The sequence below is a fragment of the Antennarius striatus genome, chromosome 3, assembly GCF_040054535.1.
Source record: "Antennarius striatus isolate MH-2024 chromosome 3, ASM4005453v1, whole genome shotgun sequence".
Classification (NCBI taxonomy): domain Eukaryota; kingdom Metazoa; phylum Chordata; class Actinopteri; order Lophiiformes; family Antennariidae; genus Antennarius; species Antennarius striatus.
This window is the reverse complement of record NC_090778.1, coordinates 20,194,385-20,221,628: the sequence shown is the minus strand read 5'-3', so window position 1 is coordinate 20,221,628 and position 27,244 is coordinate 20,194,385. Positions and strand designations below refer to the sequence as shown.

At 40.7% G+C, this 27,244-nt stretch overlaps 1 protein-coding gene across 2 annotated transcripts; it reads left to right on the top strand.

The window, feature by feature from the left end:
* Positions 1–150: 150 nt before the first annotated feature.
* Positions 151–25,748, top strand: pgm5 (phosphoglucomutase 5). 2 transcript variants are annotated; one of them, XM_068310785.1, is made up of 12 exons: positions 151–407; positions 563–866; positions 2,461–2,623; positions 2,749–2,895; positions 3,301–3,426; positions 3,526–3,716; positions 7,487–7,641; positions 12,978–13,093; positions 16,196–16,331; positions 16,989–17,172; positions 21,885–22,022; positions 24,601–25,748. In XM_068310785.1, the coding sequence occupies exons 2-12, from the start codon at positions 609–611 to the stop codon at positions 24,688–24,690; spliced, it is 1,704 nt and encodes a 567-aa protein (XP_068166886.1). In that variant the 5' UTR covers positions 151–407; positions 563–608; the 3' UTR covers positions 24,691–25,748. The 2 variants fall into 2 exon arrangements, with proteins under 2 accessions (XP_068166886.1, XP_068166887.1); XM_068310786.1 differs by lacking the exon at positions 151–407 and having other exon boundaries at positions 414–866.
* The last annotated feature ends 1,496 nt before the right edge of the window (positions 25,749–27,244 follow it).

Genomic DNA, 27,244 nt, shown 5'->3' with positions numbered 1-27,244 from the left:
CATAAACACACAGGCAGAAAGCGACAGGTGCAATAGAATATTCTTCAATGCACTTATGTCCAACCAATGACAACCAAAAGAAAGCCCGAATGAAGTGATTCTCCTCAGCTGCCCCGTCGGTGCCGCTCAGAGCCTCATCCTGCCTTCATTACGCACAGTTTGGACAGCCGCTCGAATCAGACACAGGCAGTGTCCAGTTGCAAGTCCCAACAATTCCTCACTGCCGTCGGTCTATTTTTGGCAGGAGGCTCAGCTGATTGTGGGCCTTGAAGATTCTGACCCTCCCAAAACTTTTTTTTTTTTCCAGTAGTTGTTGAAGCTTATTAGGAAAAGAGGGAGTTGTCCGCCGGCAGAGTTCAGCTCCACTGAGGGATGCGGCTCTCTGGGCTTTAACGAAAGCTGCCGAGGTGAGAACATTTTCGGGTCGGGCTTTCATTACGCATCCCTGTATGGGACTGCTGTCACTGATCTCTCTCCCCCCACTAAAGTTATAACTTCAGCTCCGTGGTATTTTACTCCGTGGACGGTTATCACCAGAGGCAAACGTTTAACCCAACTCCAGGTTGCGTGACTGGGGTCCTCCGGTTGGATCTCGACTGACGAGGAGGATGGAGATGAGCCCCATCCCGGTGGTGACGGTCCAAACCGCCCCCTTCGACGACCAGCGGCCCGGTACTAACGGTCTGAGGAGGAAGACGGCGGTATTCGAGGGCAAGAAGAACTACCTTCAGAACTACATCCAGAGCCTGTTGTCCTCCATCGACCTGCGGGACCGGCAGGGCTGCACCATGGTGGTGGGGAGCGACGGCCGCTACTTCAGCCGCACCGCCACCGAGGTGATAGTGCAGATGGCAGCGGCCAATGGGGTAAGAAGGGAGCGAGGCGACATCAGCATGTTGGAAACACTTCTGATTAAATTACATCACAATAATTTCAAAGTGTCAGGAAGGAAAATTCTAATCGGGTCTTGCAGAAAGTGATCATGATAATCTTATTGTGCTTGAAGTGATCACACTTTGGATTCAGGATGTTAGTAGGTCACACCTGGGGTCACCTGGGACCAAGGGGCCTGAAAGTGAATTACGCTGCCATTGAAGGAAATAAAAAAGTATGTCCTATGAAATTATTATTCACAAAACTGTAAATGAAAAAAAAAAAAAAAAGATTCCAATGAACAACTCAGGCGTGCATTCTGTGACACAGAAGGTAACCTTTCCATTCAGGTCAAAAGTAAGTTGAAAGAAACGTATCGTAGGTGGTAACTCCTGCCAAAATTATAAAATCATTGTTATAATTGGATTACAGTATCATGTATTACATTATACACAACGGTCCACTTCTGTTTAACTTTACAATCCTGGCTGACTTCTCATGCAGTCCGAAGCATGGAAGCCTCAGCTGCAGTACAGACACATGTAAACGGTATTAAGCCATCCGAAATGTGTCTGAACTCTGCAGCAGATGAAGGGAAAGAGGAAGAAGGTGCAGAGTGGGAAGAATCCACACAGCTTGTTCTGAAAAGCTTGCCCTGAGATCTTTGTGATTAGTTTGGACGGCTTCCAAAGGAAAATCTGAAGGGAATATAATTTGTTTTTGAGATTGGTCCATTTTTTCCTTTTCTTTTTTGTGCTGGCCCTGCCAAATGTCTCTTGATGTCAGCTTTATCAGCACTTCCATCCATCCTGCTCTCCTTTCCTGCCAATGCGCGTGTGTGTGTTTGTGTGTATGTATGTGTGTCCATCTCTCTACCCCCCCACTCTTCATGTTCCACCTCCCCTGAACCGACCTTTATGCTATGGGGATTACCTGGCATCAGGAACAGTCCCAATAACTCAGAATGGTGGCAACACTTGAAAATAAACCATGTACGACATGTACTTTTATTCTTTCAGCAGTGACTGAATAAAAATTTAAACTGAGCAGGAAATAATAGATTTCTTTATTCAAAATATTATCATAAAATAATAAATACTTTTTCCTCACATTTACCCTCACTTTCCATGTCCGTGCTTTATGTGCACATGAAACATGCCAGATGTTAGGAGGATACACTGACGTCAGGAGAATGAATTCCTCTCCAGTGAGGACACTTTTATTTAGAATAGCTGATCTGCGGGGGAATTATGGGATGCTGATGGCATCAACGCTTTAAGAGTAGCTTAGAAATTATAAATAGAGAGTAGAGCTCTGATATTTCAGGCCCCTCCTGAAGCAGATCGTTTTCATCTATAAAGCGGGCTTTCAGTTAGTCACCTGTGGATGAATGAGATGCTTTGGGTCAGTCCACCCCTCAGATCAAAAGGCTCTTAAAGGTTTTCTGGCTGGTGGGTAGCTCAAGCACACATTAAAATCACTCCCACCCAAAAAAAAAAAAAAAAAGATCATCCTATCAGACGATTCTGCTCATCCTCGATCGATGTATAACCTTCATTTCTCCCCGGTCATATACGTCCTGTGCAGATCGGTCGTCTGGTGATCGGCCACAATGGCCTCCTGTCCACCCCTGCTGTTTCCTGCATCATCAGAAAGATCAAGGCTATAGGCGGGATCATCCTCACAGCTAGTCACAACCCCGGAGGCCCTGGGAGAGATTTTGGGATCAAGTTCAATGTAGCGAATGGAGGTGGGGACGGAGAAGCTGTGGCTGTTTTCTGATTCTTCCATTTGTTTCTTCCTGATCGGGTTCATTTATCAATAAGAGTTATACAACTGATAAAGTCATCTTGTTTGTCTCTGTTCATGTTGCAGGCCCGTCTCCGGACTCGGTGATGGATAAGATCCACCAGGTGAGCCGGACGCTTGAGGAATACGCCATCTGCCCCGAGCTTCATGTCGACCTGTCCAGGCTGGGAAAACAAGAGTTTGACCTGGAGAACAAGTTCAAACCTTTCAGAGGTATAACACACACACACACACACACACACACACACACACACACACACACACACACACACACACACACACACACACACACACACACACACACACACACACACACACACACACACACACACACACACACACACATACTAAACAGCTAATGGTTGTCTGATGATCACATCGATCTAGGAATAATGAGGAAATTTTCACAAGCTAGAAACAAAAGATTGTGTTGATTTCTTTTATCAAGGGATTAAAGCTAATAATACGCTTTTTATAAACCCTAATGATGTTACTGTATTATAAGATGTTTCTTTATCTCTGAAGAAGTCATTTCTAGAAGAAGACGCATGCTATATTTAAACACTTCTATTTGATGCTCAAAGACACGCATGAAGTCCTAATTCCGTGTGTTTGTAGTGGAGGTCGTCGACTCAGTCGAGGTGTATCTACAACTGCTGCGAAGCGTTTTCGATTTCCGTGCCATTAAGAGTCTTCTCACAGGACCAGAACAGCTAAAGATACACATCGATGCCATGAACGGAGGTGAGACCATCCATCATCTGCTTTATAAAGCCCGTGAGCTTTGTTAATGTTGGGGATTAAGCTGTTTATGTTTTTCTTCTCCTCACCTCTGTCTCACAGCCATGGGCCCCTACGTACGTAGGATCCTGTGTGATGAGGTGGGAGCCCCCGCCAACTCCGCCGTTAACTGCATCCCGATGGAGGACTTTGGTGGCCGACCTCCAGAGCCCAACCTGACATATGCCAGCTCTCTGGTGGACGCCATGAAAGGTGGCGACTTTGGCTTTGGAGCTGCGTTTGATGCAGACGGGGTAAGACGTCTCAGTTTCTCAGTTACATGCTTCATGTGAGGAGTCTGACAGGAGAAAGCAGCTTATGTTTTAGTATTTAACACATTGATCTAGTTTGGGGCATCTCAACTAGTTTACAGTAAATTTTTGGACCAGTGTGCTTCTTACAGCAGTGTAAGGTAGAAACTGGAAGCATCCAGTTCACATAAACTGGGGATGACTTTGAAGGTGGTGTGGTGATTAGCACCGCTGCCTCACACAAAGAACGTTCTGGGTTGGAATCCGGACTTTCCTGTGTGGATTCCCTGCGGATATATGATTTGTTTCTCGGAAATTCTGACCAATTCAATGACAGCGAAAGAATGAATGCTATTTTTAGATTCATTAGATTCTGATTGAAATGACTTCATTCCACCCCCAAGGTTAATTAAATTCACACTCCAAAGCGTTCATGTGAATACATAAGAATAAATGAATTAAGTGCCGTCAGACATCAACATGGTCGTGACAGGTGGACAGATCAGCATCATCAGTAAAAAACAACAAGAAAGTCAAAATTTTAGCATCTATTAGCTTAATAACAATGAATCTGGGAGAGGTATCTGGAAGAGATCTGTATTATGATTTGTTGCCGATTAAGCCTTTCCACATCAAATTCACTTTGTTTTCTAAAGCTGATAGATTGTAGAGTTACTTAATGATTCACTTGTTTATATTTTTGATCATACACCTAAAATATACATAAACAATAGTAGTGCCACAGAAATGAATAGAACATTTGCATTATTTGTTGCATTATTATCACAACACTTTGACCATTTTAAAAACATTTAATGAAAGCTTTAATGGTGTTGGATCCTGTTTTGATTACTGAGAACTACCTCAATTTATTCTTTCGGAATGTTTTAAATTATGTATTTTTAACAATTACTACTAAGTAAACTCCACCCATAGATACCAGAGCTTTACTTATGTTTTTTTCTTGCATTTATTTGCTTGTTGAAAGCAGGAAAGAAAAATTCCACATCCAACAGGCAGCTCACTTTTTCCACATTGTTGTCCAATTGTCATTTCAGTTTCACACACACACACAACACACACACACGCACACACACACACACACACACACACACACACACACACACACACACACACACACACACACACACACACACACACACACACACACACACACACACACACACACACACACACTTTTTGCTAATTTAATTAGCTTAACACCATGAGACTTGTGTCATAGCTGCTCTGTTTCTCCCACCAGGATCGGTATCTTCACAGTCATTAGCATCAGCCACACCATTTGAAGGGTCGTGACTGCTTTCTTTTTGGTTTTATTCTTATATCATACCGTAACCAATGTCTTCCAGACTCTCGACTGACATTTGATTGCTGGCAAAATTATTATTTGTGTCTCAACAGACTCATAAATCCAGCTTTGCTAAATTTAATGGCAACATTTTTTTTCTTTAATTGCAACTATTTTTTCAAATTGTAAGGCCGCAGGTTTTCTAAGTTTATTGTCAGCATTTCCATGAAACACTGTTTGTGAAGATTTTCCTGCCTTACTATTACAACTACGGCACTGATTACCAGTTCAGAAAAGGTACATCCTGAATATAAAACAAAAATATTCATCAGCACAAACTGGAGTAAATTGTTGGGTCTATTCTAATCTGTGGAAAAACACACATTTAATGAGCTAGTGCATCATTAAAGTGACATGGCAGTGTATATCCAGTGCCAGTGTTCATCAGAAAAGATGAAAGTAGAATCCAGAGAAATGGCAAATATTAGCTGAAATAATTATTAGTTTTTCCAGTAAGCAACATATAGAAAATCAGCATTTTCCCTTGTTGGAAAATGATGGGAAGGACGTGCAGCAGGTTAGGGTGATTAAGGATAGGGATGGAAGTGTATTGACAGGTGCCAGTAGTGTGATGGGATGGTGGAAAGATTACTTTGAAGAGTTGATGAACGAAGAAAATGATAGAGAACAAAGACTGAAAGAGGTGACTTTTGTGGACCAAGAAGTAACAAAGATTAGTCAGAATGAAGTGAGGAGGGTATTGAAGAGGATGAAAAATGGAAAGGCAGTTGGTCCTGATGATATACAGGATTTTCTGCACTATAAGGTGCACCTAAAAGCTTTTAATTTTCTGAAAAACCGACAGTGTGCCTTATAATCCAGTGGGCCTTATATATGAAAAAGGTCTAAAATACGCCTTTCATTGAGGGTGTGCCTTATGGTCCAGTGCACCTTATAGTGCAGACAATACTGTACCTGTGGAGGTATGGAAGTGTCTAGGAGAGGTGGCAGTAGAGTTTCTGACTGGGTTGTTCAACAGGATCTTAGATAGTGAGAAGATGCCTGAGGAATGGAGGAGAAGTATGCTGGTGCCCATTTTTAAGAAGAAGGGAGATGTGCAGAGTTGTGGCAACTACAGAGGAATAAAGCTGATGAGCCATACAATGAAGTTATGGGAAAGAGTAGTGGAAGCTAGACTAAGGGCAGAAGTGAGCATTTGTGAGCAGCAGTATGGTTTCATGCCAAAAAAGAGTACTACAGATGCAGTATTTGCTTTGAGGATGTTGATAGAGAAGTACAGAGAAGGCCAGAGGGAGCTGAATTGTGTTTTTGTAAATCTGGAGAAAGTTTATGACAGGGAGCCCAGAGAGGAACTGTGGTATTGTATGAGGAAGTCTGGAGTGGCAGAGAAATATGTTAGAGCGGTGCAGGACATGTATGAGGACTGTAAGACAGTGGTGAGGTGTGCTGTAGGTGTGACAGAGGAGTTCAAGGTGGAGGTGGGACTGCATCAGGGATCAGCTCTGAGCCCCTTCTTGTTCGCTATGGTGATGGACAGTCTGACAGACAAGGTTAGACAGGAATCTCCATGGACTATGATGTTTACAGATGACATTGTGATCTGCAGTGAGAGCAGGGAACAGGTGGAGGAGAAGCTAGAGAGGTGGAGGTTTGTCCTAGAAAGGAGAGGAATGAAGGTTAGCCGCAGTAAGACAGAGTACATGTGTGTGAATGAGAGGGACCCAAGTGGAAGAGTGAGGTTACAGGGAGAAGAGATCAAGAAGGTGGAGGATTTTAAGTACTTAGGCTCAACAGTCTAGAGCAATGGAGAGTCTGGAAAAGAGGTTGAGGAAAGTATCAGGTGTGATGTGTGATAGAAGAGTTTCAGCTAAAATCAAAGGAAAGGTGTACAAAACTGTGGTGAGACCAGCAGTGTTGTTTGGTCTAGAGACAGTGTCACTGAGGAAAAGACAGGAGACAGAGCTGGAGGTAGCAGAGATGAAGATGCTGAGGTTCTCTCTGGGAGTGACCAGGAAGGATAGGATCAGGAATGAGTACATCAGAGGGACAGCACATGTTAGAGGTTTTGGAGATAAAGTCAGAGAGGCCAGACTGAGATGGTTTGGACATGTCCAGAGGAGAGATAGTGAATATATTGGTAGAAGGATGCTGAACAGGTTTTGAACAGCCAGGCAGGAGGCCTAGAGGAAGACCAAAGAGGAGGTTTATGGATGTAGTGAAAGAGGACATGAAGGTAGTTGGTGTGAGAGAAGAGGATGCAGAAGACAGGGTTAGATGGAGGCCACTGATTCGCTGTGGCGACCCCTGAAGGGAAAAGCCGAAAGGAAAAGAAAAAGGATTTTCCTTGTTATCCCCTATAAAGTTTTCCACTCTCTTCACTTCACTACAAACTAACAACTAGACACGTGCTAACTCACAACACTGTATGCCATTGTGCTTTCAGGACCGGTACATGATCCTTGGAGAAAACGGCTTCTTTGTGAACCCATCAGACTCAGTGGCCATCATGGCCGCCAACCTGTCCAACATCCCTTACTTCAGACAGCACGGAGTCAAGGGCTTTGCCAGAAGTATGGCCACTAGCACCGCACTCGACAGGTATGATGCAGCCTAACATGCCTCCACTCACACCGACACTCAGAATATCTGGGGGTGGGGGGTACCCTGTCTAACACCAGTCCCTGACTTCCCTTCCCCAAACTCCTGCAGCAGCTAAATGGATGCCGCTCTTGGTTGAAGAGTCACTCCCTATGAATAAGACGCAAAGATCACATACTCATCTCATAGTTATACTCCCCCAATATGTTTACTCACTGGCTATAAATATGGATTGTTATGTAAGACTACAGCCGAGCAGAAGACGCTGAGAGGGAAGATGGGACCACAGCTAAACTCATCCTCATTAATATAGATAGATAGATAGATAGATATATACTTTAATGATCCCAAGGGAAATTCATTGTTCCAGTAGAAGGACCCTGGTACCGCACCCCATTGAGATATGAACCATTTAATATAAAGGAAAAAAACAAAAAGATTAACTATAATTGGTCCATGTTATATTGTCACAGAATATTGTTTTGAGTAAGTTAAAATTAATTCAGATGTGATTTCACTGGGCTTGCACCAGGAGCCACAGCTAGCCACTGTGGCTCATTGTAAAAGAATTTATTCACCTTTTGATGTTTAATTACGATTTTAACACAAACTCTACTATATAACACTGGATCCAAGTGCATATTTAATGATCGTGAGCGTTCGGGTCACTTCGGCTATTTCCGTCGGCTATTTCCGTTGGTGCACTCCGACGGAAATAGCGGCGCTAGTGAGAGAAAAAGTTTGTTATCGCTCGGAGATTTTCGCGAGTCCAAAAAAGTTATAAGTTTTAGCCTTTTTTTCCTAAAAATAAGAACACCACTGTGGCTACACAAGCTAAAAACCTTGGAGCCAATCTGGAATTTACACGCCTATGGTGACGTGGCGAATGGCTTGCGCAAGCCCAGTTTAATTTGTCAAATACAAAATAATTACGATCAAGTAAAAATACATAGCTTTTTTTTTTTTCATCAGATCCTTGAAGTATTAAAACGTGGTTCTTTTCTGCTGCTGAGGGGCAAACTGTTATCCTAACCCACGAATATGGGAAACGAATGAAAGCTTGTCAGCTGTTCATGATGCACATCATGTGACTGGACTTCAAATATTTTAAACCAGTTGTCATCATCTTCTGGTTGATGCAGCTGAAAGGATTAGTTTCATTTACTTCACTCTGTCCAATTTTGTATATATGTGTGGAACACTCCATACGTTTATCATTAATGAGAATAACTGCCACGGAACAGGGTTTGAACATTGATGTACACAGAAAGTGCCTGCATGGTAATCTGTCATGGTATGTGTACATGCTTGACTAGATGTGCACATGTGTGAGTGTGTGTGAATTAGTGTGTGTAACAACTGCCATACATGAAGTGACCTCATTGCTTAGAGTTATGCTTGGACACATGACATCTTTGTCATCGTATGAACTCCAGTATACAAACTCAGATGTGTGTAGATACTGATACACATGCATGTGTGCATGTTGTGTGGATGCGGTTGCGTGGGCGACGCCCCACTTGTTGCTGGAGGCTGAGTCTCATGATATTGATACGTAATAATTGCACTGAGTCATGCGGTGTTGGACCCTGTAGCATCAGCCTTTTGATACGTGTGTGTGAGCATGCTGGATGTTTCGACTGAGCAACCCTCCCTGCTGTGTTTATGCGTAGTCAAGCAAACTGTGTTATAAAAGCCTTGATGAATGTGACTGTGTGTATATGTATGTGGCAGCGGGGAGAACAGCTAGGAGAAAGAGAATGCATTTATGTTTAGTTGTGCAGGATTTAGATTCAGATGGACTTGAGGCCACAAGTTGTAGGTGTTAAATCATTCTTACATGGACTGGACGTGTCTGTTGTACTTTGAGCTTTGTGCAGCAGTGCTAAAGTCTCATGGAGGGAGGGAGGAATGGAGAGGAAGAGATGAAGGGAAGGAAGTTTTGGTCAAGGAAACATCTGCCTGTCCATTACTGTAACTCCTTCCATTAATGGAAAGATATAAGATGTGGAGAGGGCAAAGCAACAGGTTCTTGTGAGTGTGTATTTGGACTTCAAATGTTGTAAACCATTTGGCCATCATCTTAAATTTGCTGAGATGTCGCACATGCTTGCCGTAAAGCTCATGTTCATGACATCAGACATACAGTACATCCGAGTAGAGCAATACAGAAGATTGTTACTGGGTCACTTGAATATGACAGGACTGGAATTGGAATTGGTACTGGTTATGTGCTGGGACCTTTTCTAATTATTATAATGGGCTATGATCCTATAATGCTGCTGCAGCAGGTCACAGAGGGTGTTCTGTAAGTAAATCTTCCAAGGTAAATGGAATAAATAAATGTATTCATATTGACAGTATAAAATATCCTTGAATAGTTTTGCCTCTTACTGTATCGGAGTTCTGCATTGTCCCGTGTGTCAAGAACAGCTCATATTCCAAGACCAAGTAATCCTCTGGCATGCAGGACATTTTGTCCGAATGCCAATCTCAGGAGCTTTAACTCCAGGCTGTGCTGAGGAAAGGAGCCATTAGAAGCTATGTATGGGTAAAATATCAAGCCATGGCCTAAAGTTGGCCATATTACATTCTGCAGATAGAGAGGCATCATTCCTTTTTTATCTCCCTAGTATCTGTAATATGAGAAAGATACAAATATAACACATAAATAATATAAAGCATGTATGCTGATTGTTAAAACCAAAGGGTGTGTGTATTAGGTTGTGGGTGTAATCCTGAGCTTCTATATTCTCCTTGTAGAATTTGATTTCTGATTAGATGTTATTATTTTAGTCATAGTAGCAACTACTAAAAAAAAATCAACCATATTTTATTTATGTAACTGAATTTAAATTGTAAAATATGAAGAAAAAAACCCCGTTGTGTAGTTTAATGAATTTGGTTATCATAACATTTACTCAACAGTAAAAACAAAACCAAAAATCAGTAAAGTAAATTAACTTGTAAACTGAATGCCATATGAATTGATTGTGTATCATTTTAAGATTTCAATTCCATTTAATGAAAAACTGATGAACTTGTTCACAGATATTTCTAAATCTATCAATAAAATGAGGGAATTAGGCTGATGGCGCCCTCCTGCCACCATTTCCTGGAAGCTGCCTGTTACTATTGTCAGAGTAAGGACTGATACGCTGTCAGGCCTTACAGTGGAGAGGTTACACCTACACACAGGAGGACTGAAGCCTAAAATAGAAATGTTCCAAGTTTATTCCTTGTGTCTCCAGTCATTCTCATCTGGCCAAATTTCTCTGTTTTGGCAACGCCTGCAAAAGACAAGCTGCACTGACTGAATCTGGTTGACCTTAGACGGTCCCTTATCTGTTTAAATAAGCACATGGTAAGGTTTATGTCCATGACTTTACTATTGTGCGTATGAGCAGATCTGAAACTAGACAATCCTTAAATTTCTGGCTTGAGTCTGAGGAATGTCACATCAATCCGATCTGTTTTCATTCTCTGAATGTCATGTAAGGTAATGACTCTGCTAATGACTTGAGAAAACATGTTTATCATACTTCTCATTCGGTTTTTTGCCCTTACATTTTTGTGATATAGTTTGAAAACTGAGCGCTGGTTGGGTGACTTTCAGTGCTTATTTTGGCTATGATGTTTAAAATGTGAGAAGCTCATCAGCTGGCCAGAGTTCCTGTTTTCTCTCAGGATTGCCAGGTTTTCCTTTCCAGCCCCCACATCCTCTCTCTCTTATTTGGAAGTTTATCCCATCCGTTTATCCCGTCATCATATTAACAACTGCACTGGGAACAGTGGAGTTTATTTATGCACATGATGACTGTGTAGATGTATAGCATCAGATACCACCAGATCCACATATTGCCTGATGAATTCCCACAGTGTAAATATTTAAATCAGTTCTGCGTGTGGGTTTTTTTTTGGGAGCAACAACTGTTGCCCCTCAAGCGAGTCTTGGCTAAGGGTCGGGAATTGTGTTTCCATTTTTCAGAGGTTGTTGGAGAGGTCTGGGATGTGGTTGAGCAGTGATCTGTGCAGAGACAGAAGGGCACTCTCACTGCAAACTACAGTAGATATCTCTGCAAACTTTGCATGGTAACTTTCATAATTACAATAGAGGTTGCTTGATTTCAAATTGGAAGCTCCTCCACTTGTTTTCTTCCCAAATGCCCATTCCTTCCTCTGAGTTTTTCAGTAATTTGTTAAGTAGTTTGTTTGAAAACAGTCCATAAAGTCACATGTTGTAGGCCTGACATAAAAAAGAAAACCCACTCATGGCCTCCAACTTTAAATGGGTCCTTTCTTTGATATGAATAGTTTGTGTCATCTTCACATGCCCAGCAAAGAGCAAGTCTTTCTGACCTCCTGATAAATTCAAGTTCCTCATCTACTCTTCTTAGAAGTTTGTCTTCACCAACTCCTGAGGGATTTCCTCCTCAGTACACATCCATGTGTACTGAGGACGAAACTATACAACTGAACTATACAACTGAATAGCTGACATGCATCCACTCCACTTCATTCATATAAACCACCTTGAATGCCTGGACTTGGATTTTTATGCCTTTTTTTTCATCATTTCTTTATTTATTTTCCTTTCATGAGCACCAGTGGTTTGAGCGACACCAGTTTTTTTCCCTTTTTTAACCTATAATATTGCTCGTCAAATTTGAACCAAAAGCGTCAGCAACTGTAAGAAAGTTGAAAAGACGAACGTTTCTGAAATGTAGAAACCCCTACAGTTTTGAATGATGAGTTGTAGGAGATAAAAGTCCTCATTTTATTTACTGTTATTAAAATGTAATGATTTTAGAGCAGCTGAAGTCAAAGAATCTAAAAATCTTCAATAAAATCCACTCTTTAAATTTTGTAATGCTGAATATTAATTCAAAAATACAAACATGACCTTAACCCTGAATATATCCTTGTAAATTATTCCTCCATAGGAGCACAATACATTAACATCTCTATGCACACACTCCCACACACACACACGCACGCACACACACACCTCGTCCTCTGCCTGTGTGAGGACATGGCTGATATTCAAAGCAAACACAAGTTTAAAGCTTCTTCTCTGTTTGTTCTCTCTTTGCTTTATGGAGTCCAATGAGCTGTTGGCAGATTTCTCTTGTCATACAACGTTTGGTCTGGTTTATTTCAGAGTTCAGAGGATTGTTGGTTAGTGTATCATTACATTAGAACTAATAAAGTCTGGCATCAGTATAGAGAGATGTTGTTTCTTGGTTTGTTTGTTATGTTTGTTTCTTTTCTTTTTTGTGCAAGCGTAAAGAACTAGGTTTGAGTTTATTTCCCTCTTTTTCTCTGTGTGTTTGTAGGGTAGCCAAAGCCATGAAACTGGCTCTGTATGAGACTCCCACAGGCTGGAGGTACTTTGGAAACCTGATGGATTCTGGGCGTTGTTCCCTCTGTGGGGAGGAGAGCTTCGGGACAGGTACGAATGATCATTGCTACAACACAAAATACTGAATGTCAGCCGTACAGAAGAAACACACATTAAAGTCAGGAGCAGCCTGTTACTGTGTGAAGAAAATGGAACTGATGTGAAGCCCTGGTTGCAGCTTGGAAATTGTGAGTTGGTGTGTGTGACCGAAAAAATCCCCTCCCCTTGTCAGTGTGTGTTGCCAGCAGACATGGCCGCTGCTGGAATCTGCACTGGCCATCTGCCTCTAACTGGGAACACACACCAGAGACTTGCTGAAACACTCACACGTCAAATCTGTCGTGTCATTCTTCCATTGAAATGAAAGGGGAAATTGCTGTTTATGACTTGGGTCTTATTTTTGGACGGACTACAATTGATGGTGGTTGTGATAACAATATATTCACCAAACAACTTCAGAGATCTGTTAGCAGGATGATATCACTGCAATAAAACCCAGTGGAGGAGAAATCTAGTCGATCAGATCAAACGGAATGGTACCACGGCCGAATTGGGTTTGTTTGAGGAGTTGTGTGAGAATGAAACATGATGGAGTTTGAAGAGAGAAGATCTGCATGGAGGTCGGTTTGATGGCTGCCGTGCCATCGTAGTCCCACTGAGTCAATGAGGAATTGTCTGCCTGGCAGTATCTGAAAGAAGCGGGCAGCGCAGCTAGAACTGAAGCATCCTTTTTTTTTTTTTTTTGGGAGGAAAGCCTAAAAGTGAGAAAACTGAAATATTGATCATAATCCTTTATTGCACAGAAAAACCACATGCATGTGTAACTACAGTCAGGTAGCTGAAACACTCAGATTAGCACCACATATGGCTCCCTCTACCCTTCAGGTTTTAATAAGTCGAGTAGATCCAGCTTGTTAGAAAAGTGTGTAACAACAGTTTTACTGATTGCTCATGTTTCTCACCTCACACGTCACCTCTGTTCTGACGATTTTACGTCTTTCCCGAATTTCTGCCATTAACATGAAACATATAGTGACATTATCAGTGGAAGTAACGAGGACTGAGACCACAAAAATAGCAGCCTAAATATTTGTGAAATCACCATTTCCATTTAAAGCTGAGAAAGTCTCTCTGGTTCTCTCTTCCTTTCTCTTTCACGCTCTCACCAGCCTTTTCCAGGACTGGAGTTTCAAGCAGTGCATCTTGACTGCATGCAGCAGCAGTCAGAGATGTGTAATAGATGTGAGGGCCGTGAACCTGAGCGCATGTGTAAATAATCCCCATTCTTTTGCTATAAAAGGAGACAGTGGCTCCGTGAATCACAGCGTCAAGCAGACAGTCCTCCAGTGGCAATGTTTTCTATGAATGCAAAAGTAGCCACTCAGAAAACACAAACAATGTCCATGCACAAATACTAACACACATTTTCTATTCCATTCCTACTACCCGTCTCCTTTATTTCCCTGCTCTTTACAGCTCTGACCTATTTCAATGTCAGTTTTATCTTACTCCTTCCAAATTTTCTCAGACTTATTCTTCCAAGTGGAGATGATAACGGACGGCGCAAAGAGGGGAAGTGTCTGAGCGACAATATTAACATTGGAGATGAGGAGAGAAATGGGATTTTTGGAGAGCCCAAATGTGAGAAGTATTGACAGGGAGAGAAATGGAAATAGCAGAGGATTTCTGAGCACAGGGAACTGTGGGAGCCGACTCGTTGTCTACCCATGTAAGGCCAAAAGCTCTGAGAGAGAGCCCTGAGTGGTAAATCATCAGAGCTGCAAACCACTCCTGCTCTTTGCTAACTCTGATACATTTACTTGGACAAGCATGGCTTGAAATATTACAGGGATTGATGTCAAACTATGCTGTGCATTGCTATTGTGGCGTTACCTATAGACTCCTGATTTACAAATGGAAACACCAGCCTTAAAACTTAAAATAAGAGCAGAATAAAACATGTAATTCTTCATATTGATAAAATACTAATAAAATGAATCCCTGAAAAACCATTGGGGCATCTCTATCATCATTTTATGAGGACCCTTTTCCATTGTTTTCCCATTAATTAGCCTATTTTTGACTTTTCTTACAAAGGTTATAGGTGAAATGTCTGAGACGAAAACAAATCAGTCTCTATGAATGACAGGTTAGAGGTAAGGGTTATGCTTGTGATTAGATTAATATGATCGTCAAGGTGACCGCCCTGTCTCTCGGTATACAACCAGAGCTGGATCTAGAACGAGTTTCCTGGAGGAGACAAAAGGAAAGGAAGTGTGTTTCTTATAAAACAGACGTAACAACAACATCCTGTTTATCTCATAAAATATATTTATGTGTAACTTGAAGTGATACCTAGGAACTGATACCATTTTCTGCTCCAAGCTTTGCTCTTGGAAACTACTAACATATTCAATGATATTAAAATGTCAAAGTGTTCCCTTAACAAATACATTTACTGTGCAGCTGTTAGTGAGAAAAGAGTGATAGCTCCCCAGTGAAGGAAATACTTATGGCTCCCCAGTGAAGGGAACTGATCAAGTGTGCAAACCATTCATCTGTTTGTGTCCATGTTTGGTATGTTTCCAATCTCCAATACTCTGCCTGGAGGTTTGTTACAAGCAGCAGATGAAAATGCTAAGCTAAATTACCTTCTTCATGTAATTTCTGCATAAATACATCACTGCGTGAGCAAAAAATGCTAAAAAAAAAATAAATCCAAGTCTTGTTTTGGAATTTTCCATTTTTGCAGAATTTTTGCAGATCCAGCTTTGGCATTTGTGAAGTTTTTACCCTTATTTATGTTCCTGTGTTAGATGATAATAGAAGTTTCAGTTTCTGGTCTAACTATAAAGTTGGGGAAAAGGGATTCTTAGCTTACCTCAAAGACTGGAAGCAGACAAAATATTTAGCTAATTGGCTATTGCCAAAAAAGACAAAAAATTTAAAGCCACTAACAACTGCAGTATATCTCATTTATTGTATTGGACGTTATGTACTCCACTTTTTCTTGGCTAGAAGTCGTGGTTCATAGCAAGACTCTCCTTATTCATAGTCTTAAATTAGCCATTCTATCTTAATCGGACTTCCACTCCTCAAAATTTGATGTTTACTAAGAGTTGAAGTTTTGTTGGTGTTTTCTTAAACCTCTAGGTTCAGACCACATTCGTGAGAAAGACGGCTTGTGGTCGGTGTTGATGTGGTTGTCCATCATGGCCGCCAGGAAACAGAGCGTGGAGCAGATCGTCAGAGAACACTGGGCCAAGTATGGTCGTCAATATTTCTGCAGGTAAAAGAGCTCAAAGATAAAAAGCTGCTCTTTCATAACTGATTCCATTAGCAGCCCATTTATATTTTTATTGTTCTATCCTTGAAGCCATTTTCATTGCTTGAATCCTTCTATCTTGAATTTCTTTCCAATCACATGCCCTGAGACTGACTCCATGATTACCTTTTCTGAGAAGTGTTAAGCCTTGATATCCTCACCAAAGCCAAATATGTCTCCAAGGCCCGCGTCTCCTTCGCCTCTCCGTCAGTCCTCTGCACCGGTTGTCACTTATTCTTTTTTTAACCTTTTCCCCTGCAGTCAGTTTTCCCACAGAGGGGATCCTAATCTGATGTAGATTTTCCACAACATGTAGATGGAGAGGACAAATCAAAGTAGGAGAGCCTAAAAAAGTCTGCTAACCGTAAATATCTGTCATCATTTGAAGGAAAATCAACCAATCACCCTCAATACTCCTTAGTACAGTCATGGTAAATCATAAATTGCCTCTGCTCAGCCATACAAATATATTACTGTGTGTGTGTGTGTGTGTGTGTGTGTGTGTGTGTGTGTGTGTGTGTGTGTGTGTGTGTGTGTGTGTGTGTGTGTGTGTGTCTCTGTGGGGTGGCTTTGTAAGCTTCTTGCTGAGTATTTATGGGTTTGTGTGTTGGTGTCTGTCAGGTTTGACTATGAAGGTCTGGACCCCCGAGCAGCGTTTTACCTGATGAGAGATCTGGAGGCCTTAATCTTAGACAAGGGTTTCACCAGCCAGAAGTTTGCTGTTGGAGACCACGTGTACAGCGTGGAGAAGGCTGACAACTTTGAGTACATCGACCCCGTGGATGGCACAGTGGCTCGAAACCAGGTCAGCCTCCAGAGAGGGAAATCTATAGACATGTGGTTAGACATATCTCTCTAGTATCCTATACCTGAGCAAGAACATGTGTGACAGCAGAAAACATGTCAGTGAGGTCAATGAAACGTGTTCCCACTCAATGCACTTGGTATAATATTTGATAAGTAAAGTAGTAAAGTAAGCACTTAGTAGAGAAACCAATTCGGCTTAGGCCAAAAAATCTGATGCTGTTAAGTTTGTCTGTCCTAACCCCCCCCCCCCATTTTTTACTTGATTTTACTCTACTTTAGTGTTTGTGTGTTTTTTTAAAGTTTTATTAGGTTTGGTTTAGGGCAGCGCTGTTGCACCGCAAGAAGATTCCAGGTTTGATTCTTTTCTACCTGGAATTTATATGTTCTGCCCATGTCTGTGTGGGTTCTCTCCAGGTTCTCTGGTATCCTCCCACCTCCAGAAACATGCAGCTTAAGTGAACTGATGACTCTAAATCGTCTGTAGGTGTGATTGTGTGTAGTTGTCTGTCTATGTGTGGCCCTGTGATGCACCGGAAACGGCTCTGGGTGCTACCCAACCTCTCGCCTGTTGCCAGCTGGGATAGGCTCCAGCAGACCTGTGACTCGCAAAGTGGATAAGCAGCTGTAAAAGATGAATTAATGGATAGTTTGGTTTAATTTAGTTTAGTTTCATTGTTATTCACCACATGAATAGCATACAAGGAAAAAAACTGTGAAACCATACATCAACACAACAACTAACAGAATAAATGAACAGCTAGCTTGCAGCCTTAACAGTACCCAGAAGGCCCTGTCCCACTTGAAATACACTCTATCTGACGATGTTAAAGAAACTGAAAAATGTCCAACAAATTTATTTGTAAGTCTTTCCAGTAGTTGTTGTTGTTTTTTTTTTTAATAATCCTGATAACAGAGAATATGGGCCATATCATGACTTCCTCAGTGAAGGATTGAAAAACTGTCATATTGTCTTGTATTTCATTACATCTCATTGCATCGTACTGCGTTGAATTACGTCAAGAAGTATCTGAATGTGAGACGATCCTCAAATTGCTGTGGTTAGTTTTGGAGTATGACATGATGGTTGTAGCTATTGGCGTTTACACCTCATACAAAGAAATTCAGATTTCTCTGAAGACTTGAGGACTGTTTGCTTGTTTGCTGCTTGGTGTCAGGTTTTATTCACATATTCCATCTATTAAACATAAACTACCAGATGGATTTTAAGGAAAGTCAGCAGCTAGATTAGAGTTTTATTTAATCAAGTAAGCGTGTTTCCTTGGTAGAGATATGTGCTCCTGAAGTGTCCTTCAGGTGTGCCTGAAGACATCCTCACCAAAGTTATCCAGAGACCTTCCTGTGCATGTTTCTGTACTCGCTGGCTGCCTCTTGTGAGCTAGACCACTAACAAAACCTCAAACCTGTTTGTTTAGAGAGGTTCCACATTTGGACATGAGTCTGTCTTCCATCTTCAGACAATAAACATGTGCCTACAGACACAGATCCATGCATTTACTGATAACACCCTCTGTCAGGATACCATCAATATCCTCTAGCTGCCCCCCCACCCCCAAAAGCTCCGTAGGATTCATCCAGCTGACTGCCTTCAGCTCAGAAATGTGTGGAAACTCTTCCCTGGCGTCGACACTTCTTCCCCTCTGCCCCACCTAATACCACATAGACACCCTTCAAACCAGTTGTCCCAGTGCATAATTGTGAACACATGCATACACTTCCATATGCCACACATGTTCACAGTTGTGTTTGCTTGCAATATTCTTCCAACAATTTATCCACTAGTTTTAAGGGCAATAAAGATCTTGCCACCCTGTTGTGCATTACTTCACCTTGTTACCTTGGTTACAGCAGCTACACATCAAGTTAGTCAGTCACCCCAGAATGTGTTTTAACCTCAGTGGCAAATCCTCAGCATCCCAGTTGCCCCAGCGTGTGTTATTACAGCACACATTCCTCCCAGGACAGAATTATATCAGCTGTCGTCTCACTTGTGGTCTGTCCACGGCAAGTGTGTGTGAAGGGGAATAGTTGGCACTTACAAACACACAAAACAGAGTTTGGGGGATTTACACAGCAGTGGCATGCAGCCTTTTGTAGTCGACTACTGAATTTATTCTTGATTGTCTGCATATCTCAGACTGATAGCGGATAGATGGATGGATTAATGAATAGAAGTCACCATAGAGCCAACACTGTACCTATGCACCAATGCAGATACTATATTATATTCTGAGTAACTTCTTATAGTATGTATCAACAAAATGTGTTTTTCAGCTTGTCTGCTGGTTGATGTTCCAGTAGTTGACTGATACATATCCAGCAGTTTGCTCTGTTTGCTTTTTGCTATTTTTTGCTACTTTTTGAAGATCTGATTCTAATGTTCTCACTGAAGATAAATTGGATTTTTCTGTTGACACAATTGTATTGTCAGTGAATGTCAATGATACAAAATTCCTCTTGAGTGATGAAATTGCATGACATTTTGCTGTGAAAGCTCATATTTGGTATTATTCAAACTTTTTTATTTTAACTTTTTAAATGTCTATAATTATTAGAATACTATAATACTGAGTAATACTGATGTAAAAAAAATTATAAAGGTAGCTGTTTATTGCGGCGGAATATGTATGATAATTAGTCTATCAAAAAGACTCTATTGGGAGATCAAGATCATGTATCTGCCCTCAGCAGCAGATGGATAAATTCCCCCTGTGGAATCCAGACACTGGTGGTGACGGTGACTGATGACTCTGCTGAAACCAACAAGACCAAAGATACTGATGAAATGATGAATTCGGAGAACAGGAAGGTAGACGGCACAACATGGAAGAACAAGCTAGAGAGTAGATAATACTAGAGAATCGTATATAAGAGGAGAGCACAGACAACCCTCAAGGTGTGTCAGTGTGTGACTGGGCTTGCTAGGATGTTAACGACAGGATGATAGGAGAAATAACTTAAGATGTAAGTATGAAAACTAATAATCATCCTGACTGAACATTCACTACATTACTTTCTTCATTACTACAAAGTAATAGCTAGCTAGCTAGATAGACAGAGACACACACTGTAAGTGGTATGCAGACCACTAAAGGCCCCTGGGCTTTGCAGCTGACATTGTTTTTAACAGGCATTAGTCAGCCTCCTGATAACTGCTACTCTATTGTTAGAGATGAGCTGAACTCACAAAAACAAATACAGACAGACAGGCAGGCGGATGGACGGACATCTCTTATTATCATTCTCACCCCACACTTTGACATGTGAGACTCATACACCAGAGCTAAAGTCAGATTAGGAGGAAAGCAAGTGAACCTGAGTTACCTTACTTTTAATACCCCTGTCTATAAATGACTACAGTGAGTAAAAAACAAAGAAGTTAACTAACATGTCCGAAGTGGGATGTTTAATCTTGATTTTTTACTCCTGTCGCCCTTTGCTCCGTACTCTTACAATAGTGAAAGTTTTGGAAGCACTACCGCACTACTTTGTAGTATTGCAGCAGAGTCAGTTACGGTAATGACATGTCATGAATAAAGCATCTAGTGTATATTTCATTAAAATCTTTGTCATATCCAGGCTTTTTTCTGAGAAGATATTGCTTTCTCTCTTCCCCTGGCCTTGACCCTTGGTCTAAAGGGATACGAGAAGAGGCACTGTGGAATTTAGGACAGATAAGACTCATCACACATCCATTAGTCAAAGTCTTATCTTTCTTTACCTCTGCCAGGAAGAGTTGTGTAGTTGGGTGCCCTCAATGCAACAATATCCTGTTTGTCCTTAATTGTTGAGGTTAAGTTCTAAAGTTTAGGTTTACGATTTTACAGGGGAGGTGGTCATGGTCTCTTAATATGTGAGTTTTTGAAATTCTTATTGAAATAAGGTTGAAGTACTTTAGTCATGAACTTATTGAACTTAAGAGACAACAGGAGGCGATGCAAGTATGTAGCTGGAATCCCATTTGAACGCAGACCCAACAAAATACACAGTGAGAACATCTAGGGACATCTAGTGGCTCCTGTAGGTACTGCACATCATTGACACGATCGTTTAAATATTTCTTATCCACACCCCCTCTCTCTCTATCTATCTATCTATCTATCTATCTATCTATCTATCTATCTATCTATCTATCTATCTATCTATCTATCTATCTATCTATCTATCTATCTATCTATCTATCTATCTATCTATCTATCTATCTATCTATCTATCTATCTATCTATCTATCTATCTATCAATCTATCTATCTATCTATCTATCTATCTATCTATCTATCTATCTATCTATCTATCTATCTATCTATCTATCTATCTATCTATCTATCTATCTATCTATTTATCCGTCTATCTATCCGTCTATCTATCCGTCTATCTAACCGTCTGTCTGTCTGTCTATTAAAATTTCAAATAAATAGTACTTTGTTTAAATTTGACCTATGTAACTATCTGTGACCAGATTTCTATTGTATCGTATCGTATCGTATTGTATTGTATTGTATTGTGTTGTATTCTATTCTATTCTATTCTATTCTATTCTATTCTATTCTATTCTATTCTATTCTATTCTATTCTATTCTATTCTATTCTATACTATCTTGATGGGTAGGCAGTTGGAAAAGAGAAAATAAATCAGTAAATTTGTACAAAACAAATTTTCAAACTGATGATTAAAATCTTGGTGTGTTTTTAGGGTTTGAGGATCATCTTCCACGAGGCGGCCCGCCTTGTGTTTCGGATGAGCGGGAGTGGTGGAGGAATGGGTGCCATAATCCGTATTTACGCCGAGTGCTTTGAGAGAGACCCAGAGAGACACAACAGAGAGACACAGGTACTGGTGTGTGTGTGCGTGTCTGTGTGTGTGTGTGTGCGTGTGCATGTGTGTGTGTGTGTGTGTGCGTGTGTGTGTGTGCGTGTGTCTGTGAATGAGACGCACTTACATCTGTTTCTCTTATTTCTAAATGGGATCTTCTCTCACTCCTTGTTTTGAATTGAAATATATTTTACTCATTCAAAATAAAAATGCGTTTTCTGTATTTAGATTGCAATGCGTTAAGTTAGGTTGTGGTTTGTGATGGACTGAACCACAATAAGAACATACAGTTATGGGTTTAGAGGCTATGCTGTGACGGTCAGACACTATTTCACTGATCATTCAAAATTAGTGTCTAATGTAGCGACGACACAATTGAAACAGACTGACCTGTAGACTTTGGAGTATTTAACAGCAGCTTGTAGCACAGATTTTAATAACACACCTTATATTGTTATAACTGTTGGTGTACTTTAACCATCCCCATGGGTTGTAAAGCCACAGTCACAATGGCGAGACAGCCTCATTTAGTTTTGGCCACATAACCATAAAACTTCACCAAACAGTGTGTTCTCCCTGAAATTCAAAATACATTTTGTGCCAATTCTTCCTACATCTACAGCTGAAAAAATGATATGAGCAGTGATGTTTTAAGGTCACGGAACCAAGAAATAATTAATTTGGACATCAAAATCTATTATATTTGAGCTTTACCATTCGATTCGAGCGCTAATTCAAATTTAACTCAGGTGAAATTATGTTGGAGTAACGGGAAAGTACTTCACTTACCTCATTTGTTTTCCTTTCCAATCATTTATCATAAAAGTGATCTGACAAATTTGGCTATCACCAAAATGAGTTCATTCTTCAAGTTCATTTAACACTGTCACTACATTTCCTTGTCCCTGTTGTCTGACCTACACTGTACTGTTGAACCCACATATTAGATCATAAATTTAATTACTAATCATTCTGCCCCTTACCCAACGCACATAAATCATCTAAGGAGACATTCATGATTAGGCTGCACGCTTATTATTCCAGGTTAAAAGTATATTTTATATTCAAGAAGACTGTTTGCATTCAGGCTACATAAAATCCAAATCCTCTTTTTGAGTGTTAAATTGTTGTTAAATCTAATGCTCAGTGTGTAAAAAGCCATTTCAGAGTGTTTTATTCATCATGCAATCCTGCACAGGATTAAAAATGAAGCAAAACATTTAAATAATGTTAAATCCTTCAGCAATGCGTTTGCAAATAAAGGATTTAATGACCACACATTTTCTTTTGCTCCTTTTCTCTATTTAAAAATTGGTAAAATCTTTTTTATGTACAAAGATGTTTGGATGAACAAGTCACCACTCATCACGCTGATCCAGAATGATGACTCACTTGTTAAACTTAGCGGCCACTATAAAAATACACAAAGATTAGGATGAAAATGTAATTGACAGGAAAACTATGACTGGGGCACAATGACCTGGATCGTGCCATTGGCATCTGGGAGCACGGGGCCGACCATTACAAAAATCCCCCGGGGGGGTGAATGTTCACGGTTATAAAGTATTAGTATGTCAGCGCCAACTCTACAAAACCAGAGGGTCAATGACAGACTGCTGGTTCCCTGGTTCGCCACGTGTATGACCCAGAATCAGGACGGAGTCATCCACTGGCTGAAACTCAGCAATGCGTCCTGATTGGTCACTACTACAGCAGACATTGGTGTCCAGAGCAGGTCTCTGCACTAACTTTTGGGTGACTGGAGAAAGGTTGCGGTGCTCCTACTTGTGTCTTTATTTCTGTTATTGAATTAAGTTCAGCATTAAAAGGTATTGAAGAATAAAAGGAAGGTTCTATCTTCATATGGCCCAAACTCTCATTCAGAACTTATTACACAAGTAGGTTATGTGCCCAATATGATTTAAAGCAGCTTTTCCCCGTACCTAATGTCTTTATTACACTACAGTGTTCCTGTTGGAAACATTTTATGAATGAATTATCTCTACGAAGTGAAAGAGCTGCTTGATAAACTAGGCTAACTCCACTGTAAAATGCTCCGGACTTCCATGTTGACACAGTTTTTATAAGGTTCATTTGACGTAAGCTAAAGATTATCTCCTCTGAAATCTGATAAGATATCATTTTATCTGCATCATGCTTTTTGGCCCCAAACTGACACCATATTCAACCTGTACGTTCTGCCTTGCACAACAAACAAACTCGGTCAATGTCTGCTCAAAGATGTACATTAACCGCTGTGATCGAGTGTTACGACCTGTAATCCAGGTCACTGAGTAGTGCTAAACAGTGGTTCTTGTTATAGAAAAAAATCTTAAAAACGTAATGCAACTGAAAGATGATGAAATGTGCAAATCAATTTTAACAAGTAGTTAAAACTATAGTTTCTTTGATTAATTAATAACTGACCTGAACTCACATGAAACCATGCAGATGTTTCATGCCTACAGGGTCGGATTTATCTTTTTCTTTTACACGCTGAAAGTGATATATCTGATACAACCAGTGCCTAAAAGAAACTCGAAAGATCAAATGTTTGTTCCTGCTGAAACGTTTTGTGACACGCTCTTCTCTGCAGGTGGTGCTGGGTCCTCTCATCGCCATCGCTCTGAAGATATCCAACATCCACGAGAGGACTGGACGCCGTGGCCCCAACGTCATCACATGAGCGACCAGGAAATCACACAGACACACGCACACACACACACGCAGGCACGCATACACACACACACACACACACACACACACACATGCACCTGTCCACCTGCTCACACATAGAAAATACCTTCAGAATACTATTTCCTGTGCTTATCTGCTAGCTGAAATCAACTGTTTGTAGCTTCATTCTTGTGTTTTATTTTCTTTAAACGATGACTGAGTCAGTAATGTGGGGTGATGTTCATGACTGGTCAGTTTTTGTAAATTTATAAGCCGAACAGTGCAGCATATTAGCAGCCTGACATTAAAAATACTGGTTAAAAATCATTTGTAAGAGCAGCAAAGCGAACAGTGAAGCCTCACCTCACATTGGACAAACAATCAAAACAAGATTTAATTAATAAAAGAAGACCAACGCTGGCAAATACGCCACTCTGTTTGGCTCATAGATTTATAAAACTGAGGTTAACGTCAGTGCCTCACGAGCCATGACGCTCACCGTACGGCACTGGACTGAGCTGAGGATGATGTTGCAAAAGGAAAGTAAATGTGACACACACATTTGTTGATTAACCACTATCATCTCTCAGCTGTTAGAAACAAATATTCACCACTCAAACCAGGAACGTGATCTCATTGCTACCATGAATGAAAAACACATGTAAACAGCAACCACATGATAAATACGGAGACCGACTTGTTGCCGTTTGTGGCTTGCTTTTACCAGGGCTAACTGGCTAAGAGTTATTTTTTAATTCATCCTGCTGTTTTTGAATAACACTGCAGTGTTCACTTGTCATATTGCTTGTACCAGTCCCTTCATTTATGCCACTGTTTTCCCCCCCCCCAGCCATTTAATGTAGAAGTAATAGAAAATGTTGTCAGACGTGTAAAATAAAACCCAGGTTGCATCACAGTGACATGAATTGTAGTTAGCTGATGTTTGACTGAAGAAAGCGTGATGTTAACACACATGTGACTCATCTTCACTACCAGAGAACAAAGTATTTGAAATGTGAAATAAAAAAAAACAGCTACTACAATAAAAACTAATGGAAAAGAAAAGAAGTCGTTTTGAATTGTTTGCTAATCGGGCTTTTCTCCAATTTCTATATATATTTTTCTTTTTCCAGATAAACTCATTTGTGTGCTGCACTAACCTTTTTTAATTGAATCGGACAGGCCTAATGGGGACAAATAAAACTACTCTGCGTGAGATATGTTGCCCTTAGGCATTTTTGGATTTTAATTAAAAAAATACTTAGCAATTAAAAGCACCATGTTGTGCTGAAACTATATATCATAGCATAATTGAACATCCGTGAGGATGAGGAGGCTTTTGTGGACCAAGCACAGAATCTTTCTCTGCTCTTGATGTGAGGTTCATTGTAACCCTTGTGTTCATGTGAGAAACTGAAGAGGGTTGATCTTTGTGATGTGTGAATGAGATGAGACACACTGAACAGGAACTCATAAACGCTCTGATTACCCTCATAATGAGTTGAGAGTATGCCAGTGGATATCCACAAGGATGTGATCACTTTGTCAACCAAACAACACCTGTCACACGTTGCAGGATATTGCTCCATCCACCTGTTTTATAGCGTCAAGTGTTATTTCTGAGTTTGGATGAGGATCAAGGTCGATACGTCATGTCAGAATTTATCCCTAAGAAGATGGTTCAAGTTTTGGCATGATGGCACAATTTGATGAATAGGTGTCTTTAAAGTCTTTGGCATTTAAGATCCATCCTTTTCTTCTGCAATTTGCATGAAAATGTTTAAAAGTTATTGGACATGGTTGCTCCAGCAGTATCTTTATAACTTAGCTTTTCAGATAATCCATCTACCTGTCAGGTGGGGTGTCAACACTGATGCTGATTGGACAGAGTTGTGATCAAAGGGGCACACCTTGGGCTATTCATAATAAATTATCTTAAAAAGACACATTTATTAGCCAGTGAACTGTGGTCATCACCTTCTTTGCACCAGCAGAATGTTCTCTTGCACTTCAAGAAGCCAGGTTTTAAGGTCCTGGACTTTCCTGTCCACAGGTGTAAGGCCAGTTTGATGTCATACTACGCAGTTATACTCAGTTATACTCAGTACAATACCATGAAATTTCTTCACTGCATTTAACCCACCGTTGAGGAGCAGTGGGCAGCACTTATGGAGCAAGGATCAAGTATCCTGTCCAAGGATACATCAGCATGTCGACTTGGAGAGGGGGTTTCAAACCATCAACCTTCCATCCAGTCTATTGCCATCTACTGTATTCATCTATTCTATACAGGCCCATATTCATACGTAGCTCTGTTGAACATAGAGGAGCCCTTTATTGTGACCATCTGATAAATGTGTAGTGCAAAGCAGCAACGTGATGTACCACACCTGTCAGGCGCATAACGTATCTATGCAAACCAGAAGGACCACAGGTTTTAAAATATATGTGCACACAGTAAGAGACCACAGGAACAAACCTTATGCATTCATACAAAGAAAGATTTCACTCATGAGAAAATGAGGACAAAACATAGTGTCTAATATTTTTATTCAGTTTATATA

Bases quoted from the DNA above. Each gene is read 5' to 3' on its own strand.
- pgm5 (XM_068310785.1), top strand. From the start codon at position 609: ATGGAGATGAGCCCCATCCCGGTGGTGACGGTCCAAACCGCCCCCTTC. The intron at 3,427-3,525 runs GTGAGACCATCC...TCTGTCTCACAG, and splicing joins CATCGATGCCATGAACGGAG to CCATGGGCCCCTACGTACGT. The intron at 3,717-7,486 runs GTAAGACGTCTC...TTGTGCTTTCAG, and splicing joins CTGCGTTTGATGCAGACGGG to GACCGGTACATGATCCTTGG.